The sequence below is a fragment of the Archocentrus centrarchus genome, chromosome 4 (assembly GCF_007364275.1).
Source record: "Archocentrus centrarchus isolate MPI-CPG fArcCen1 chromosome 4, fArcCen1, whole genome shotgun sequence".
Taxonomy (NCBI): domain Eukaryota; kingdom Metazoa; phylum Chordata; class Actinopteri; order Cichliformes; family Cichlidae; genus Archocentrus; species Archocentrus centrarchus.
Window position 1 is genome coordinate 35,369,863 of NC_044349.1, and position 20,620 is coordinate 35,390,482.

Here is a 20,620-nt window from a genome sequence, read left to right on the forward strand (position 1 = left end):
AACTGAACAGACCTTAATCCCATCAAAAACTTGTGGTCACTCCTCAAGAGGCGGATTGACAAAAACCCCAAAATTCTGACAAACTCCAAACACTGATTATGCAAGAGTGGGCGACCTGTACAGGGTGTACCCTGCCTCTCACAGGGTACAGATGGGATAGGCTCCAGCCCCTGACCCTGAATAGGAAAAGCGGACGGAGGGACGGGGCTGCTGTCAGTCAGGATTTGGCCCAGAAGTTGATTGACAGGGCGAATTGCAGAGATCTTGAAAAAGAAGGACTAACACTGCAAATATGCAATTGTCAATAAAAGCCTCTGAAACTTATGGAATTGATTAATGGAATTGTTATTATACTTGACAAAAAGATCTAAACACACTTGAGCCATTCTCAAAACATTTGGCCATAACTGTACAGCATCACAGTGGTGGGATGTTCACAAAGGAAAGAAGCTACTTTGCAAAATGTGAAAGCAATATATGATACGCATACAACAATCAGAGAAATGCAAAGGTGAATGTCTGCCGGTGTCACCCGGGTATATTAGATGTAGTTATGGATATCTTTGGAGCAGAAACCAAAACCCTCCCGTGAAAAACTGCAAAACAGAGCCAAAAGCACGCAGTGAGTGATACACATTCATTTGATGTACTGCCAAAAAAGCTTAGAACCTGTGTGACTGGAGCCCAAAGCCTGCTGTACATTGAGGTTATATTAAAGAGGTTTTCCTCTAGACTGAAAGACAGAAGTGTGGATGCAGAACATCACATATGGAAATCCTGTACATCTTCTCGTGCCTTTAATGAGTTTAGTCAGTGAGGGGAAAAAATGCCTCATGTTACATCCTGGAGATGATTGGCTGATCTGATGCCTGACACAATGAATCCTGTACAATGGCTCACTGAAGTGTTGTCCTGACACACGTAATTAATTACAGCCTCACAGCTTCTGTATGGGGGAGAGCGGAGCGCTGCCTGCTGTCACCTCCCATACCTTTAATTGACTTTCACACCAGTTTACCAATCAGGCACGTATTATGTTCCCGAGCAGCGAGAGGATGAAGGACCTGCCAGCTGAGCATGGGGAGGTGTTTATCTTGCATCCAATGAAAATGCCTCTGAATGAGGGGCAGTTGTGTCCATGAAGGCAGTGAGTGAAAAGGACACTCTTGCATGTGTTAAAAAACAAACCACAGAAAACTTATCAGGCTGAATTTACATCCACAGAGATAAGAGAGAAGACTCGGATTCAGTGCAAGGTCATAAATGTGAAACCACGCATGGACACCTGGGAATAAAACCAAGGCAGCGGGGGAATGGGGGCTGAAAAAGGCACGCATTTCTGAGCGCTGTGGCAGACTGAAGTGTTGGCGTGCTGTAATGTGGCGTGGACACGTGTCAGGCTCAAATATAAACCCCGTCGTTCAGAGCTTTCTGATTCCATCCAGTCAGCTGGAGTTAAAAACCCAGGTGACTGATGCTGCAGAGACAAAGCAGCTTAAATGAATGACGCTTTCTGATAATTATTAATAAATGGGAATTTGGCAAATGGTCCAAATTTAGTTAACAGTTATTTACTGTTGGCATACAGAATTTGTTAATAACCGGATTGTAGAACATTATCCGGATGGTTAAAGTTTCAAATGATGCTGATAGATCGAAATTGATTGTTAATATTCAGTTAGTGCATCTAAAAACATTATACAGACGACTGTTATCGCGCTCTAACTGATGTTTATGGCACTCATTTAAAAGAACGTGTAAGCTCTGAGCTCCTTGGCCTGCTTCACGGCTTAGTTTTGTTTTCACTTCCTCTGCTGGTTCAGTTTGGGTTCAAACCCAATAAGCCGGGAGCGAGCCGGGAGCGAGCCGGGAGCGAGCCTGGTCTCAGGGCGGGAAGTCAGTGGGAGCGTCTGATGCAGTTTTGTCTTTTGCACAACTTCCAGTCACAGTTTTTCTGCACAGAAATGAACCAGATCCTCTCCGCCAGCACCACCCACACTACACCACAAACCCAATTTATTCCATACTTCTGCACGACAAAGAATTCTTCCTGTTCCTGACTTTCACAATAAAAGCCCACGCTATGTGACTAATGCATAAATGACTAAAACTATAATTTTTTACAATGTAATACAAAGTTCCTGTAAAGTGTTACCAATGAGGGTAATCATAGACCAGCAGTAAGGTTTTGGAGTAAAACGCCCATCCATATTCTCCACAGGGATTTGGATTATGAGCCATAATGTGTAAACAGACTGACTATGAGCTACGACATTTTTGTGCTCCTGCAGAAAGTCAGTATGATATCAACCTTGTTTTAACAAAAAGCATTTTATGTCAGGAAAGACTCTATTCATCATCCTAACATATTCAAAACTATTATTATTATACAATACTACAGTAATGGAAAAGATTTTAGAAGTTGGAAGTCATTTGTGGTGGACTCTGGGATTCGAAGTGCATTCTGGGATCAGTAATTCTTAAATGTGCAGGTCTGGTATCTTTGCCATTTTTGTTTCCCCATATTCCTTCATGTTTTTTGGGCCCAAATCAATCTTTATCATCATGAGTCACTCACAGCTGGTTGGAACGGAAATGAACGGGAAATTCACTTCAGAAAGCAGAGCCCTTAAAAAGAGGGCGGACGCTGTTGTGCTCTGTGGGTTTATAATCTGGTTTCTTACCCATGTTTTGGTCTCCGTACCCAAATGCAGCAGAATAGTGAATAAGGCGAGGGTGGTGATGGGAGTTCCCCATGTAAACAGATCCACGTCAGAGTCGGCGTAGGCCTGGGGAGCAGAAGAAACGGGGTTAAGACAGAGGAACATCAGCATGGCATTACTGAGTAACGTTATTCTGTTTCAATCAAACTATCAAACATTTTATTTAAAAATATACAGAAAATAAAATTTTTGTTCTTTGGTCAAATTTTTACCACCACAACACGAGGAGGCATTTAACCCCAGACCGATGAAACAGTCTGGGACTGTTCCATATTTTGCTATGAGACCCGGCTGTACTGCTATTCATATTTCACTGTATTTTTCACCAATTTTATGTATTTATTGCTGTACGTGTAATGCATCATAGTTTTGTGGAAATGCCCAGTTAGTCAGAGGGTTGGAGCTTGGCAACAGCTAAAAACTCTGCAGCACATCCAGTTTCATGATCTGTACTGAAAAATAAATCCGTTCTGAATTTAAAAATCCACGACAAATCCATATTAATAACCATGTGAAAACACTAAAACACTGAAACTAAACATTTTTAACCAATGAAAACTAAACTGAATCCAGGCCAACCGCCCCAACCCGGAGACTATCTGCAACTAAACTCAACAGAGAGCAAAATAAAACCTAATACACAAGGAAAGCTACAATAACGCAGTGAAGAAGAGTGGTGCATATGAAACTTACAAAGTAAGGAATGAAGAAGCAGACGAGACTTTGGTAGAAGGCGTCGATCATGTTCATCCGAACATATATGGCTTATATTCCTGCAGGATAACGCAGACACTTAAAGTCAGCATCGGTGCGACCGAGGCGACGTCCACATTACAGCAAAGAAAAGTGACTGCCAAGAGTCAGAAAGTTAAAGCTCAGCTGTCTATCGATTCATGTTAAAGGGTTTCTCCATTTGATTCCAGAAAGGCTTCTGGATCATTCCATGGGGGGGTATTCTGGGTGGGCTTTCAGTGCTCATATCTCCATGTGTGATAGGTGATAGCATATAATCTTACATTTGATACCAGAACACCTTCTAGTCCTGATTCCTTCTGGGTAAAAAACAAAAACAATGACAAAGTGCACATTTATATCATCTCTATGTTCACAAACAAAATTACAAAATTTAAGATTAGAAATAAAGGGTTAATTATATAAATTATTTTTATTTAATATGTTGATCATTGAGTCTGGCTAAATGTAATCCACAATCTCATGCAAAAAGATTTGTTTATTCTTGGAGTTGTAGTGGGTTGATGATCAAAATAAAAATAGCATTAAAATAAAATAAAACCTCCAAATCTGGCATAAAAAGTTAATCAAAAATATTTTGACCAAAATTGTTCAAATTGGGCCCATTCTGTTAACATTAGACACATTTTATTCTTGGACTCTACTAGCAGGAGAACTCTGCAGTTAGCCTAACCCCACTCACTGCATGTCTCTGGACTGTGGGAGAAAGCCAGAGAACCCGGATAGAACCATGCAGACACGGGGAGAACATGTTCTCACACAGAACGGCCCCAGCTAGATGCCGGATTTAAACCCAGACCTTTCTTGCTGCGCCCCCGTGCTGCCAAGTGTTTAGTGAGTGTCATTTAGAAATTTCCATTCATAATCTGATTAGAAACATCCTGTCTCAGAGTGAAGACGAAGCTACTTTTGGCTGCTCCCTTATTCGTAACGGGGCGCCACAGCGAGGCGCGCCGCACGTTCGATTTGGCAGATGTTTACTCCGCATGCCTTTCCTGATGCAACCCTGAAGCTATGTGTGTCTCCTCCTGGGAATGAAACGGGGAACTCTCGCTTGTTAGGCAAAAATACAACATCCTGCCTCAGAGCGATGCTGAAAAACAAGTTCAAGCTTCTAGGCCTTCTTCTCACATACAAGGTCTTGAATAATTATATCTTAAAGACCTCATAGTATCGTATCACCCCAACAGAGCACTTCACTCTCAGACTGATGGCCTAGGGTATTTAAGAGTAGAATGGGAGGCAGAGCCTTCAGCTTTCAGGCCCCTCTTCTGTGGAACCAGCTCCCAGTTTGGATTTGGGACACAGACACCCTCTCTACTCCTCAAACCTTTAATAACAATAATTAGAAAAAGTACTGGCAGCCACCAGTGCTCCCTCTCAGCCTCCTGGCAGCAACATCTTTAGGTGGCACGGATCCTCTGAAAGTACAAGTTCTATAATACATAATTACAGGTCTCAGTAGATCAGATCAGATGAGCCTCTGACTTCATTCACCATATGCCCATCAGCCTTTTTAGGCTGAGGGGCAAAAACCACTCAAATGTGCTGTGCTCAGGTGGTAGAGTGGGTCGGGTAACAATTGGAAGGTCGGTGGCTCAATCCCTGACTCCTCCAGTCCACATGCCGAAGTTGGGCAAGATACTGAACTCCAAGTTGCTCCCAATGCATCCATCAAAGTGTGTGTGTGCATGATTAGAAAGTGCTTAGGCATAGATAAAAGTGCTATATGAATGTGTGTGATAGGTGAGTGAGACTTGCAGCAGAAAGCACTTTGAGTGCTCAACTGAGAAGAAAGGCATTATATAAGTACCAGTCTATTTACACACACAGTTCAGATAAAGGGATAAAGGACAGCTTCTGGACAGACTGCATTTGAAGAAAGTTTTTTTCCTTCATCTCTGTGAAAATATAAAACACAGTGAAAGGAAGAGAGGGCGCGGACCTCGGAGTTCTGGCCGTTCACGTAGAGCTGAGGTAGCTGTTGGAGAGTCTCTGCTGACACGTCCTTGTCCAGAGTGCCAGTGATGAGTTGTGGGAAAGCGGAGAACATCAGGTTAAAGAAGATGAGATACCACTGGTCAATCATGGCTGAACCCGAGAAGCCGCAGTAGAACTGATACCAGAAGATGAGCGCCACAAACATCTAAGGGAACAAATGGGAGGGAAATGTGACGAACAGCAAAATAGCACCTCATCCTTTCTGAATCCGATCAGTGTGCACAGCAGTGGTCTTACAGCGTTCTTGTAGAAGAAATAGAGGATCATGTTAGCCAGCCGGGAGTAGCACCAGTGCCCGTGTACCAGCAGGAGCTTCTGGAGATACTGGAAACGTGGGAGGGCAAAATCGCTCGCCATCACTGCCTGCAGAACACCACAAGAACCAAACATTCAGTCTCCTGCTGCCTCCCTCCTACATGCATGAGGCAAACATACATTAGGCAATGACTGGCTGTTCTCACCTCTTCTTAATGAACCTTTAGTGGATATAATCTTTCCAAAGCAATAACCTGTAAACGAGTTGTCCTCCTCTTGGGATTCACCGTTACTGCGGCAGGAGGCTGTGGTCTCATCTATCACCATGTAAAACCCTCCCTGTACTGAGCCCTGCTTTTACATCAGAAATGCCACCAACCCTTTATGGCACCTCTCGGCTGTCAACGAGAGAAACACGAGCAGGCCTCTCGTTTCTGCTGTGCTTTAATAACGCCTCCTAACGAGTACACGGGGAGCGCGCTGCTAATAGAGGAAAGATGTGTTAATGATAATGCAGCAACCTGCACAGGCCCGGGTGCAGTAAAGAGCATCTCAGCACACTGTGGAGTCCTGAGGAGTGTCCACTGTCTCATTAAGTGCCAATTTGATTAACAGTAATTAATGTAGCGGCTCGGTTAAAGACGGGATACTGAGGCTTTAACAGATGTATGGCACAGCGGCGTGCCGGCAAAGCCTCCCCTGGAAGTTAATTGGCAATCTCCATCAGAAGAGCACCACTCTGGAGCTGGGTGCTGCAGGTAAATGAGCGGAGGGTCGACTGAGAGTCCATGCTGTGCTGCTTCTCTGCAGGACGCAGGGCCAGCCTGCTGACTCAGCACAACACAGGCAATCCTATTTAGAGGATGGTCATGGATGTAGGCTAAAAACCACACTTAAGAGTAATGAAAAGCCATTAACCACGGAAAAGAATGCCGGTGTCTCCCCCCATTCCCTGATCTTCTATCCGCAGCTCCTCTCACTCTCAGGAGCTCTCAGGCTGCGTTTCTACAGCCCACTGTAAATCCCCCACCATCTCCCCTCCCTTCACGTGGCACTCTCTTCACCTTACCTGCATGCCTTCCTGTCCTGAGATCCCCACGCCAACGTCTGCGACCTGGATCATGCTGACGTCATTGGCCCCATCACCTGTGATTAATGTGGTGAAGTGAAAGAGAGAAAATAGACCCTTAGAAGGGGAAAGTACATTAGTTTATGAAGAGGGGGAGCTTTATGGAGCGTGATGATGACAAGATGGAGAAGCTTGTGTGCCTCGGTTTTGTGGGAGGAACGTGAAGCTTTCACAGAGCTGTCAGATTCCTCAGCCGTTATATGAGCTGTGTGTTTACAATCTGGTGTTGTTCACTACTGCAGCAGCTCCACCTTCACGCGGTTCGAGGCAGAGGCCTTCCTGCCGCGGCAGCTGACAGGTGGTGTTTCCGGCTGTGCGGAGAGATTTTTTTCCTGTTTTTGTCACTACAGGTGGTGGAGTGGGAGATGAAGAGCTGGTGGGCGCAGAGGATTTTGTTGTCACAATAGCACCGCAGTGGCAGCACAGGCTGATAATGAAAGGTAGGCGGTGAGAAGCACTCAAATAGGAGTTGGCTGGAAAACAATTTTTTTTTTCCTCCTGAGATTTCATGAGACTGGATTTTTCTATGTGAGTGGGATGGAACCACACAGTAAAACTGCCATCACGACTTTTTCAGTAACCAGAGTGCTTTTTGCCTGCTGCCATGTCAGCTTTTTGGAGCCAGAAGTGACCATATTTGGACGAGAGCGTGGAGTGGATTCACGGGAGCATCACACAGACACATATCTGCTCATCAGAGCTCAGTAACATCCAAATAAAAATAATTCTTGAATTTGACTCACCAAAACTGGAGCTCCGCCTTCTTGGACAATCTGTTTGTCCAATGAAGCGCACAGCAGACATATTATTGGTCAGATAATTGCTGACCTCCCCTGAAGTATGACTGTTAAATGATTTATTTTATGATTATTAGAAATAAAGTGCGTAAGGCTCCATACTAATTACTGAAAGGTAATTATCTTATCTGAATAATAAGATTTGAATTCTGAAAGATTTTAAAACTCCGCCCTCCTCTGCAGTCCTCATAGTGATGCCAAATGAAAGATCCTACATTACTGCTAGCATAGCACCTGATCCTCCTGAGTGGAAAACAGACCAACGCGGGTCACACTGACGTCCCCTCTGTGTGGAAAGTGTAGAATTATTAAAAATAATTCTGTCTCCACTGAGTAGAGGGTGTGTGCGTGATGAATGGTGCACCTCCACCTCAGGTAAATTTCAAAATCCGCTCACATTTAGACCACAACAGGACGAACATGCAGGAGTTTTGCTGTAGCCGTGTAACAGGGAGTTTGCTGCATGGATATTCATGATAAATAAAAGATGACTGATGAGGTAAACGTGCAATATGCTCATGAGGAAAAACCAAATGAACTGATTGCTCAGGACTGGCAGGTTCAGATGTGCACACTGCAATAAACATTCGGCATTAATACGTTTGCTTGAGCAGCAAAAGCATAAGATGAAGGTGGGGACAGTCATCGGTACGCTTTTTGACACTTTGAGAGGTGTGTTTTTAAAAAACGTGTTTCAGCACACTAGGGGAAAAAATAAACTTCAGCCAAGCTAAATAATATTTGGGAGCAACTTTATGAGCGTGTTATGCTTCTCGCTGTCAGCAGCTGTGTTCGAGGGCTCAGACATGCTCTGATCTGTCCGGACGCTGCTGGATCTTACATGCTGGGGATAGCCTGAAGGTTCGAGACTGACGCTCACAGTTTAATCTGTTTAAAGCTAAGAAATGCTTTATCACAAAGCTGGAGCCTAACGGGATCCATTGCTGTGCGTCTGCCACCATAAACACATGCAAGCATGAGCTAGAACAAATATCTAGTTTAACTTCGGGTGAAGTCAGTTGTTTTAAAGTCCAGCAGCGAGCTCGGGACAGACTATGAAAACAGGCACATCTGGATCTGAACATGTGTGCAATGCCGCATCCCTGACCTGGTGCTTACCTATGGCCAGAGTCATGACCTTCAGCTTGTTCCGCACCAGTTTGACCACCATGCTCTTCTGCAGCGGCGTGGACCGGCAGCAGAGCACAGCACGGCAGCTCCGAGCCACAGCCAGAAACTTATCCTCCAAACTTTTATCCAGGGCGTAGGCCAAGGTCCGGCCGTCTATCACCAGGCCCAGCCGGTGCACCAAGAAGGGAGTGGACTGGGAGGATGAGGAGGGGGAGGACGGAGATGAAGAGGAGTAGATGTCAAAGGGTGAGAAGTTAGTGTGGAAGGTTTTGGTGTTTGGGTCTGAAGAGCTGCAGAGGAATTTGGCCTGGATGTAGTGTAAACTCTCCTCCAGCAGCAGCGCGCAGGCCTCCTGGTTCAGAGAGAAGGGGTTGGAGATCAGCATGTTATATCAAAACTGCCTCATCTGCCTCACATCTGGCAAGCAGATGCTTCAACAGCACAGAATCAAACATCTTGTCCTGAAATGAACCCCTGAAGTTATTTCTTTTTAAATAAATGAGTTTTCAGGAGAAAGAGAGGAACAAAAAGATAATGTAAGAGAAATACTTTGAATAAGAAATCAAATTTTCTCAGAGTCAGACGGAGAAAATCACCAGCACTCGAGTACGTTTCCCTGCAACGTGGAAATTGTTGGAAAATTTGCATTCAAACCATTGATGCATGTCACAATGCTTTCCCACACATCCTGTTTTACAAGTAATCACATTATACATTTGTCTGTGATGCAGTAACACATCATGCGGTTTTCTGCAGCACGGGTTGATAGTATAAAGCGATCCTTGTGCCTTTTTGTGTCTCAGTTCAGACACAAACATGAGTGATCTCCAACTGTTATGGAGTGATGATGTCTTCTGATTTCTTGCACAAAAGGGACAAAAATCAAACTGCTCAGTCCAAAAAAGAACAACACACTGCTGTGAATACGACAACAAAGCTCTACAACAGCAACTCGCTAACCTCTTTACACACAATCTATGATGCCAACACAAGGCTGGCAGAGTGACCGTTGTTCCGCCAGAGCAGCCGAAGCCTGATTTGACGTACCATCGTACATTTCTACCCGATTCGTCACTACAGGAGAATCACGGTCACCACATTTTTTTTTCACCCACTTTGCTGTCAGTTTGTGCTAAAACTAAATAACTGAACTGACTAAAATAAAGATTTTCTGCCTGTTCTCTCATCACCACAGGGCTGAGAACAGATGTGTGGGCACATCTTGTTTTTGAATACATTTAGTAAGTTTGATTTTGGTCTATTGAATTTACTGAGATTTTTTGCTTTATGGGCCAACTTTATTCTACTACAGTGTTCTAAAGTTATTTTTTATATAGATGCTGCCTTCCTAAAATCATATAAATGCATTTTGGTGGAACCTCTCACGCATCTTATTAGCCTTTCCATCAATGGTGGGAATTTTCCTAATAAATGGAAAAAAGTACGAGTGAATGGTTTAAATCTTATCTTTCTAATCAGGAATAGTGTCTCATTATGAATACTAATAATAATAATAAAAATCATCCTTTCTAACCTCTAAAACTGGTGTTCCACAGGGGTCTGTTCTCAGCCCACTTCTTTTCAGCTTACATATAAATGATTTACCATGGTTATCCTCTTTCAGATGTATGCTGATGACACGGTGATATATGCATAAGGTAAAAACACTTCAGTTCATTTACAGTCTGTGGCAGCATGGCTTAGAAATTCTTATCTTACACTCAACTTCAAGAAAACTGTTTTTCCTCCAGGCCTCGTTCTTTAAAAGAAGCCCACAGGCTAAATTTAAGATTAACGAGCAATTTATAGAACAGGTTTAAGAGATAAAAAAAGCTTGGACTTGTTTTAGATTCCCTCTTAAAATTTGAGAAACATTAAAGAGGTGACCAAGGCTGTAAAAACAAGCTTACATAAATTTAAACATGCTGCCAATATTTTTATGCACACTATGATTTTCTTTCATTTAAATAACTGTATAATCTCACGGTCACAACATTTACGCCCCTTATAATACAATTACAATTTTTAATTAAAAAAAAAACAAAAACCTATGAGGGTGCACCACTGCAACATGCTTAAGAAATTAAACATTTTAAGTTTTACTTAAACTATAATCCATATACACTTATTTAGATTGTTATTTATTGAGCTCTTTTCTTTGTGTGTTATTCTGTTTTGTTAAAGGTTCTGTTTAGTGTTTGACAGACTTTTGGGATAACTGAAGTAAATCTGATCTTTAAATCTGACCGTTAACTGGCAGTTTCACAGGAAACATTCTGGAGTAACGCAAAATTAATGCAGTAATTTGTGTAATCAGTTACTACAGGCAGCAGATTACTTACACGGGTCCTGTGAATAAAAATTTAAATGGCTTGAGACGCCATCCTCTGAAACATAGCTAGTAAAGGGCAGATTATGTTCGCCGTTGTCGCTCTCTTGATTGGCAGCACGCATCAAAAATGATATCACGACCAGCATTTCAATGATTAATCGTTGCAGGAATCTGAGATCTTTCTGTGACATCTGGGAAAGATGGGAGGATCTGTAGAAAACTCAGGACACAAAACAATCGCACACATTTTTTCAGCGTTGACTAATCTGGAACCGCACAACACTGATTGTTTAGGACAAGACTGCAGCAAGTCGAGCATGCCTCGAGTGCCAGTTACTGGTTACAGGGCTGTGCTGTGATGACCAATGACCAATGTGTCAACCATAACCAGGTAACTGCTACTACACAGGAAGCTGTACAGTCTGACTGTTCTGCTGCTTTCCAAATCCAAAGCTGAAGGAGCTGATTAGCTCAAAACTGTAGAGCGCACTTGGTTTGGTCCCAAATGAACTGTGCAGCCACCAACTACAAAGACCTTTTAGGAAAGCTGGCATTGGTCACATATGCCCAAACAAATGGCACTGAAGGGGAAAATGAGCAAGAACCCAATTAAAGAGTGCAGGTGTGAGAGTACTCCAAGTTTAGCAAACCAGAGTTTATTAAAACGTGGCTGCTGCTGTGGCTGCTCACCTGAGAGTCAGCATTTAGTGTCAGGATCTCCTCCTCAGGGTCCAAAAGCTTGCACGCATACGCGATGTTGACAGCCGTTTCCTGTTTGTCCCCCGTCAGAACCCAAATCTGCAGGCCGGCCTCCCGCAGGGAAGCTATAGTTTCAGGCACGCCGTCCTGCAGCCGATCCTCAATGCCTGTCGCTCCTGATGGAGAAGACAAACTCTCCAACATTAGTGTAATTAAATGCAGAATAAGAATAATTTCAGCTTTGAGTGTAGAAGGAAAGTGTTCAAAATGTAAGAGGTACCCAGAAGATGGAGGTTTGTTTCCAGCCGCAGGGCAGACTCAAAGAGCAGCTCCTCTCTTCCCTGAATTGCCGTCTCAGCCGCCAAGTGCCGCTGCAGCCAGCAGGCGTACTCCTCTTTGCTTAGAATCTGACACATAAACACAAAAGTTTACACACACACACACTCACACAAACACACACAGTCATGTGTTAGAGGGATAAAACTGAAGTCCTCCTTCGCCTTCATGGCAGAAAAGGATCCTTCACAACAGAATGTGAGACCTTGACAAGGTGTTTTATCACTTTGCTTTGGTGATGGCACTGCACAGGCAGGAATATAATGAGCCCAGCTTGTGAGAGCATAAATTAACAGCCTGGGAAAGTGGCACAGATTGCAGCTGAGTCACAAAGAATGTCACTTTTTGAGGGGCCGGTCCATGTGATCATCTGTGCCGGGCTGCAAATACATCCTGTCAAGAAGCCACTGAGACACACCACCTCCTTCCCCTGCTTAAAGCAGTTTAATGGGGGAGGGCAGTGGTTCAGAGCGCATTCAGAGGTTTGCAGATTCCTACTTGCATACCTTTTTTGCTATGCACAGCGTGCGAAGGCCATCTGCAGCGTACAGATTCAGGTAGTTCTGGGTCCTGCAGACAATCTTTTTCTGGCGTTTCCCTTTGGAGTTTCCTTAAAAGAGACAGAAATAAATGAAGATGGAATATTCTTGCTTTGGGGGAATTTGCATTAGTGGTTCAGCATTTTAGTTCCAAATTACAAAAGGCTTCATCCAAGGAGCCATCTGTCCTCACACCTAAATTAACCACGCACACTACACCTTAATGTAAAGCCATCATATTACTCATCAAGCTGCATCTGGGCTTTAACATTCACAAATACAATTAATCTATTTCAATTTTCTACCTAAGTGATTTAAAAATAATTGAATATATCAAGTTATTTAAGATTTTTGAAGTGTCCTGCTAAAGTGTCTCTCTGGCAACATCTCGGCCATCTTTCTGGCAGGGGAGCGGTGCACAAACAGATTGGCGTTATGGGTCTCCTGACACAGACGCACCAGCCAACACTCTGATTGCCAGCCATGAAATCTCACTAATAACACAACAGCTTGGCAGGCACAGCTTCACATGCACTGCCACGCAAAATTATTTTTACTGAAGAGAAGAAATTAACAAAACTGGCAGCGATCGAACAGTTCCAACACAAAAAGTCAGAAATAAATATAAACTAAATGTTTTTATTTATCACTAAAAGCAACTTGTGTCTTAAATAAGTTATAATTACACCATCAGTCTATTTTCTCTTTGGCTGGGGGGGGGGGGGGGGGGGGGAACCAACACTTTTGGATAAATAGCTGCTGAGACAGACAGCCTTACAGACACAGGTAGAAATTCACAATATGTTTTGTTTTCCAACTAGAAAATATGGAAAAAATTCCACCTAAACAGGATTTATATCCATCATTTTTGTATTAGACTGTATATAAAAGATGGCCGTAGTTTCTGGCTCTGAAAGGTAAAGCCAGTGCTGAAGTGCATTTCTTGTAATGGCCAGCAGGAGGCAACGTCTATGGTTGCAATAAGAACCGTGAACAGGTAGAAATAAGAGAACTTGATTTTAATGCTCACCCGACCTCTGACCTCAGTGAACACTTTCCTGATTTCCACTTTCCTCAGTGTGACTGGGTAAAACACAACACTCATTCTGGAAATTAGAGTCCCAATAAAGTCACAAAGGCAGCTCAAGCAGGTTTGTTCCGACACTAGAATTTCAAGCTCGATATCGATAAAAAAAATAAAAATAAAATAAGAAGCCTTTTGTAAAATAAAGATTAGAAAAATACAAACAATGATATCAGTGACAGTACTAAGTTGACTGGTGTAGTGTAAAATATATATTAACAAAATTATAAGTGGGGAAAATAAGTATTTGATACAATAGAAAAACAGAACTTAATATTTGGTACAGAAACCTTTGTTTGCAATCAGCTCCCTCCAAAGATTTTCTATTGGGTTCAGGTCTGGAGATGGGCTAGGCCACTCCAGGACCCTGAAATGCTTCTTACAGAGGCACTCCTTAGTTTTCCTGGCTGTGTTTTTTGGGCCATTGTCATGCTGGAAGACCCAGCAATGACCCATCTTCAATGCTTTTACTGAGGGAAGGGGATTGTTGGCCAAAATCTCACGATACATGACCCCATCCATCCTCCCTTCAATACGGTGCAGTCATCAAGTATGATTTCCACCCCCATGCTTCACGGTTGGGACGGTGTTCTTCGGGTTGTACTCATCCTTCTTCTTCCTCCAAACATGGCGAGTGGAGTTGATACCAAAAAGCTCTATTCGGGTCTCATCTGACCACATGATCTTCTCCCATGCCTCCTCGGGATCATTCAGATGGTCATTGGCGAACTTGGACGTTTGCTAGCGTGAGCAGGGGGACTTTGCGTGCCCTGCAGAATTTTAATCCACGACAGCATAGTGTGTTACTAATGATCATCTTTGAGACTGTGGTCCCAGCTCTCTTCAGGTCATTGACCAGGTCCCCCTGTGTAGTTCTGGGCTGATTCCTGACCTTTCTCAGATTCATCCTTACCCCACGAGTTGAGATCTTGCATGAAGCCCCAGACCGAGGAAAATTGACAGTCATCTTGTGTTTCTTCCATTTTCTAATAATTGTGTACCAACAGTTGTTGCCTTTTCACCAAGCTGCTTGCCTATTGTCCTGTAGCCCATCCCAGCCCTGTGCAGGTCTACAATTTTGTCCCTGATGTCCTTAGACAGCTCTTTGGTCTTGGGCATAGTGGAGAGGTTGGAGTGTGATTGATTAGACAGGTGTCTTTTATACAGGAAACAAGTTCAAACAGGTGCAACTAATACAGGTAATTAGTGCAGAATAGGAGGGCTTCTTAAATAAAAACTAACAGGTCTGTGAGAGCCAGAATTCTTGCTGGTTGGTAGGTGATAAAATACTTATTTCATGCAATAACATGCAAATTAATTATTTAAAAATCATACATTGTGATTATCTGGATCGTTTTTTAGATTCTGTCTCTCACAGTTGAAGTGTACCTACAATAAAAATTACAGACCTCTCCATTCTTTGTAGGTGGGAAAACTCTCAAAATCGGCAGTGTATCAAATACTTATTTTCCCCACTGTATATATTACAAATTTTGATTCTATTAGGTTGTGCAAAAATAGGTCTGTCTGAGGAGGTGCTGTGCCTCTGTTGCTCCACAGTTTGGTTGCTGAACAAACAGAGTTGATAATGCAGGTTGCTGCTGTTTTGGTCTAGTTGGTGGTTGACTTTTCTCAGTTTCAATCTGGGACTTTCAGGGAAACGTAGCAGATTTTAGACACAAATACCTATTATCGTATTATAATGTTACAGACAGGCATTATCGTTTCATTATTAGCTACCTTAATGACAGCTCCACAGACACTTAATGACAGCTCCACAGACACCGAATGCGGCTATCAGATAAAGCTACTTTCAGCTGCTCCCTCTGCCACAGCGGACGCATCTGCATCTTTGATTTGGCAAAGATTTTGTGCCGGATCTGCTTCCTGACATAACCCGGGCTTGGGACTGGCACTAGCAGCACCCTGGCTCGTGACCCCTGAGGCCAGCTTTGTTCAGTACCGCATGATACCGTCGGCCTGTGATTTTCATTCTGGCAAGAACCCTGTGGTGATCATTTAAGTCTCAAGTGAACAAGTTATTTGTGCGACTGAGATGACTGAGTGGCATCATTTATGACCATCCATCCATTACCTTTTTCTTACCCGAAGTCAATCAGGTATTCCTGATGTCCTTCTCCCAAGGAACACCTTTCAGTTCCTCCTGTGGGGTCTCGAGGTGTTCCCAGGCCAGATGAGATATATAATCTCTTCTGTGGGACCTGGATCAACCCCAGTGCCTACTCCAGTTGGGCATGCCTGGAAAACCACCAAAGGGATGCATCCAAGTGGCAAACTGACACGATGCCACTCTGGTAGCAAGACTCTGGGGCAGATCCGCCCCCACTGTGCCAATCTTTTCTGGCCATCCAGACGGGATCCGGCCCGCCTACAGAGAGCGGACCATCAAACAGCCGCTCCACAGCGGAGCTGCCCAGCAAATGCACCTTTTTCCCCCTTTTATTCATTTTCAAATGTTACCAGACTGGACGGCAGCACTAAAAAGGTATGTACTGTAACTGTTCTGTTAAATATACTTAAATTACAGAGTTACCTGTTCAGTAAAATTATCCTGGTAGGATACAATGAAGGTGGCAAGCAGAGTTTGCTAAGCGCACGTTAGCTACCAGCATATTAGCTAACACAGAGTGAAGCTCTGAGAGGTTAAAAGCCCCTCAAGCATGTACTTCGGTAGGCAGGTGAGGTGATTTAGTTACCTGTCCTTGTAGTTTATGTTACTCCAGGGTGAGCACATGACCCTCTCCAGGACTAACTGCTGGTAAAGTTAAGCTAACACAACCTGTTTTGGTTCTCCAAATTTAAATTTGAGAGCATCCATCAGATTAAAGTGGATCTCATCAATCCGGTTGTTGATATTTCAGAGTTTGAGCCCCAGTTTTGGCAGACAGTTGATTATATTTAGGCTCCTTTTGGCATGAAGGCGCAGCAACTCTACTCCGAGCTCCCACCAGAAGTCCGAGCTCTTCATCTAATCTTCGATCTCTACGGTTGCCGCTTGGCAGAGGAAACAACTTCACAAATACGAGGTTATACTTGCAACCTCATTGTTAGGGTGATTACCCAGAACTCCCAACCACAGGCGAAGGCTGGAGCATACAACAACTCATACATCGAAAGGTTTGTCTTCCAGCTCAGCCCCCTCTTCACCACGAAGTCAGATATGCTGCTGACACTGCACTGATGTGTTCATCTTACCGTCACTGTTTCTGTATCATTTTCAATCACTTTTATGTAAAAAGGAGATAACACGACCCTTCTTCATAGACTTGTTTTCAGATCCAAACAAACCTCTGCCAGCACTCGGGTGGGTGAGGTGTGGGTGTGGGTGCGGTGTGGTGGTCTTTATCTTATAATATCCCCTTGAGAAAATTATTGTTGTGAATTGGCTCTACATAAATAAAACTGAATTGAAAAGGTGTCTTTTTTATTATAGAACAGACTTATTAATACTGTGAAACACTCAAAAATCCCTGCAAATTCAATTTTAAAGTGGAACTATTAAACAGATCCCTGCAGCTGGAGTGAGACTGAAAGTTACATCATGAGACACACTTTAAGCTCTGATGGTTTACAGTCTACCTCCGTCACCTCCATGTGACACTGAACAACTCCCTCATCGCCTGAATAGAGCCATTATGGATGTTACGAGAAGGCCCAGCGCCTGCTGCGCTCTAATTGGCTATTTTTGCCCAAACAAAACAAAGTCTGCATGAAGACGCACGCAATCCTGGTCATTAAAGCTGCTCAACTGGGACACTAGGTGGAGAGGGTGGTGGTGGTGTGATCCGTCTATGCGAGCAACTGAATTTTAAGTAAGTGAAAAACTTGTGTAAGCGGCACCGTGTGGCACCGCTCGGTACAGGCCTCCAAACGTGACGACCCATCAAACGCAGAAGGGCTGCACGTTCCTTGTAATGGAAAATCAATACAATAAATCATATTGTGCTCCAGAATTCTCCTAAGAACAGGATTACACGTCAGCTGGAAAACGTGCCAAAACAAGTTGGGGGTGCTTGTCTGCAGTTAACAAGTCTTCATTCGGTGTAGGAGGACCACTTCAGGTGGATAGCCATTTTTACGCTGCCTTGATGAGATGACCTGCCTGCTTTTAATGAGCAGGAGGGAGCCGCGAAGCAGGCATGTGACAGAAATGAAATACTCTCATGACAGCATGCTCTTACTGAAAGGTGTCCAAGAGAGTTTGCTGCACAGGCTGATTTATTCCAAATCACGAAATATGAAAACCAATTTAAAAATATGGCAAACGCTGATGCAGCAGACACAGTTCATGATCTTATGCAGCAACTACCGACACAGTTACAATTCGATTTATTCACTTCATTCCGGTGCTTCCCACATAAACTTTAGTGTATTTGAGGGCTCATTATAACATTTTTTCAGTTTTATTTTTTCATCTGTCTGAGAACGCGATGCCATCTATGGATAGATGTGGAAATTCACTGTTAACCAGTTAGCTCTGGCTACGGGTTGGTGATTAATTGGATTTAATGTGAAGGACTGTTCTGATTCCAAAGGATTATGAAAGCAAAAAAATCTGAATGAAATGATTGAATTTCTTTTTCCTTTCATTTGTCAGACAACCGCACTGAAAAAACTCCAAAAAGGAAAACAGGAAGCCCGGCAGACAGCTAGCAGTCTGTCAATCAAAGCAGCCACACCCCCAACTCCAGTGTAAAGGTGAGTACCTCGCTTCTGTATTTACCCCCCACCAATAATTTTCCCCTTTACTTGATTTCAAGCTTAAATACTATTTTCTCCACATTTATCCTGACTAAAACCTGACCTCACAAACACTGTTAATGACAACAAGTGAGCTCTACAATGGAGCAGAAAAGCATAAAGAAATGTAAAAAGAAAATACAAAGATAAATTTAGAGGAAATGCCAACATTTTAAAATTCATGTATTAATTGAGAGTCACTTATTTCTTTTTGACATCAGCAGTTTCGGAGGACCGCGCACTAAACTCTGTGTGTGTGTGACCTGCACGTCAAATTTCTTCAATTACGTTTGAACTTTGCACTTCCACTGAAAGATGCTTCATCCTTCACAGCAGTCCAACCCATTCAAACCACATCATGACCACAAGCCCCAGAAGTGCCATCACTTCAACACTACCACGTTCAAGCACAATGATCTGCAGAGATTTCCTAAACATGTGTTTTCTTACCTGTGTCAAGGGGTTTGATGAGGTCCATGATTACAGAGTCTGCTCCTTTAGTGTAGACGATGATCTGATCGGTCAGAGGGTGTCGAACCACCACAGACATGCGCTTCCTGGTGGAGTCGAAGCCCAGTGTGTGCAGCAATTCAAAGCTCAGCTTTCCAAGGTGAGGGAGCTCCACAATCACCTGGTCAGGGAGGCGTCCCACCAGGGAGCACTTGTAGGCCCGGGCGGCGTAGACCAGAGCGGCCTCGTCGGGCGACTCTGCCTCATAGCGCAGCTCTCCTTCCTCAAGGTTCCAAGAGGCCTTTCCGTCATAGCACGGTAGGACGGGGCTGAAAGCATGCTCCAAACCTCCTGAGGACTGCTCCTCGTGCAGCTTTGTGAGTGTGCTCTCTGCCGAGGGTGAGGAAAGCATGCTGGAGCATCCCTTGTTGGAGGATCGGTTGGTGATGAGACTGGAGGAGCTGCTACTGTTGGAGCCTGAGGTGAGTCGGCTTGGGGTGAAGCGTTTGATGAAGTCCTCGATGGTCTTCACTGGAGACTTCAGCTCGAACCTCATCCTGACCTGCAGAACAGGGAAAAGTTGGTCAACCATGCCTGCAACAGAACCCAAAGATAAAGCGATACAGAGAGCAGACCCAGCATCCCCGCGAATGATGCTAAGAGGAAAAAAATTCAGAATAATTCATTTTAACTGAAGTTTTTAAAATAATCTGCTCCAGATTAGATTGTGTGTTTCACATTAGCTGATTCTGAGATCTGAACCAGCTAAAGAGAGCCACCTTTGTGACACTGAAATCTCTGATCTTAAGCTTGACCTCAGAAATGTATTAATCTCACTGTGTAGTACACCCTCTGGGGTCTACTGGTTTGTCAACCGAACAATATGCACCAATTGGGTATAACATTATGTTCACTGACTGGTGAAGTGGATAACACTGATTATCCCTTCATCGTGACACCTGTTAATGGGAGCGATACATTAGGGAGCAGGTGAAGATTTTGTCCTCGAAGTTCGTGTCAGGAGGAGAAAAATGGACAAGCGTCGGGATTTAAGTGACAAAGCAAAAATTGTTTGAGAAGCTCTCGATCCAATCTGTGGGATGTCCGATCCATGGAAGCTCCACCCCACAGCTTCCAGGACTTAAAGGATCTGTTGCTGACACTGATGCAGATACCACGGGAACCAACACATCATTAGGCAGGTGGTCAGGATGTTATGCCTGATCGGTGTATCGGTGATAAGGAGCCATTTTCCACTGAGTGGCTGATGGTCTGTTGTGCATTATGTACCCGATGAATATTCAGCAACTGTGTGACTAAAAGCTGACAGGCTGTTCATTTACATTTTTATAATGAAGATTTCTTTGTTGTTGTGGCACAGATGAGAATTACAACAAAACAAACAAACAAAAAAAAAAGTACTCTTATTTTAAACAACAGTATTTTGGACCAGATGAAAAAAAAAAAAACTGAATCTGAAAGGAAGGAAAACTCATTTGCACCTTAAACACATCCACAGAATCTGCCAGAAAAGGTACTCGCAGGTACCTGTAGCACACCTCAGACCTCCGCAGGGCACAGCAGTCCATCACACAGGTGTTTGCTACTCCATATGCTGCACTTCTTTAAT

The 20,620-nt window shown here is 43.6% G+C and overlaps 1 protein-coding gene across 1 annotated transcript in view; it reads right to left on the reverse strand.

Moving 5' to 3' along the window:
• atp10a (ATPase phospholipid transporting 10A) overlaps nucleotides 1-20,620 on the reverse strand; it is a 49,020-nt gene that overhangs the window by 4,764 nt on the left and 23,636 nt on the right. Inside the window, 11 exon segments of the mRNA XM_030728313.1 lie at nucleotides 2,685-2,789; nucleotides 3,417-3,475; nucleotides 3,478-3,496; nucleotides 5,422-5,622; nucleotides 5,715-5,840; nucleotides 6,802-6,878; nucleotides 8,778-9,141; nucleotides 11,812-11,996; nucleotides 12,101-12,227; nucleotides 12,663-12,766; nucleotides 18,991-19,552. Of these exon segments, the coding sequence (XP_030584173.1) occupies nucleotides 2,685-2,789; nucleotides 3,417-3,475; nucleotides 3,478-3,496; nucleotides 5,422-5,622; nucleotides 5,715-5,840; nucleotides 6,802-6,878; nucleotides 8,778-9,141; nucleotides 11,812-11,996; nucleotides 12,101-12,227; nucleotides 12,663-12,766; nucleotides 18,991-19,552 (1,929 nt within the window).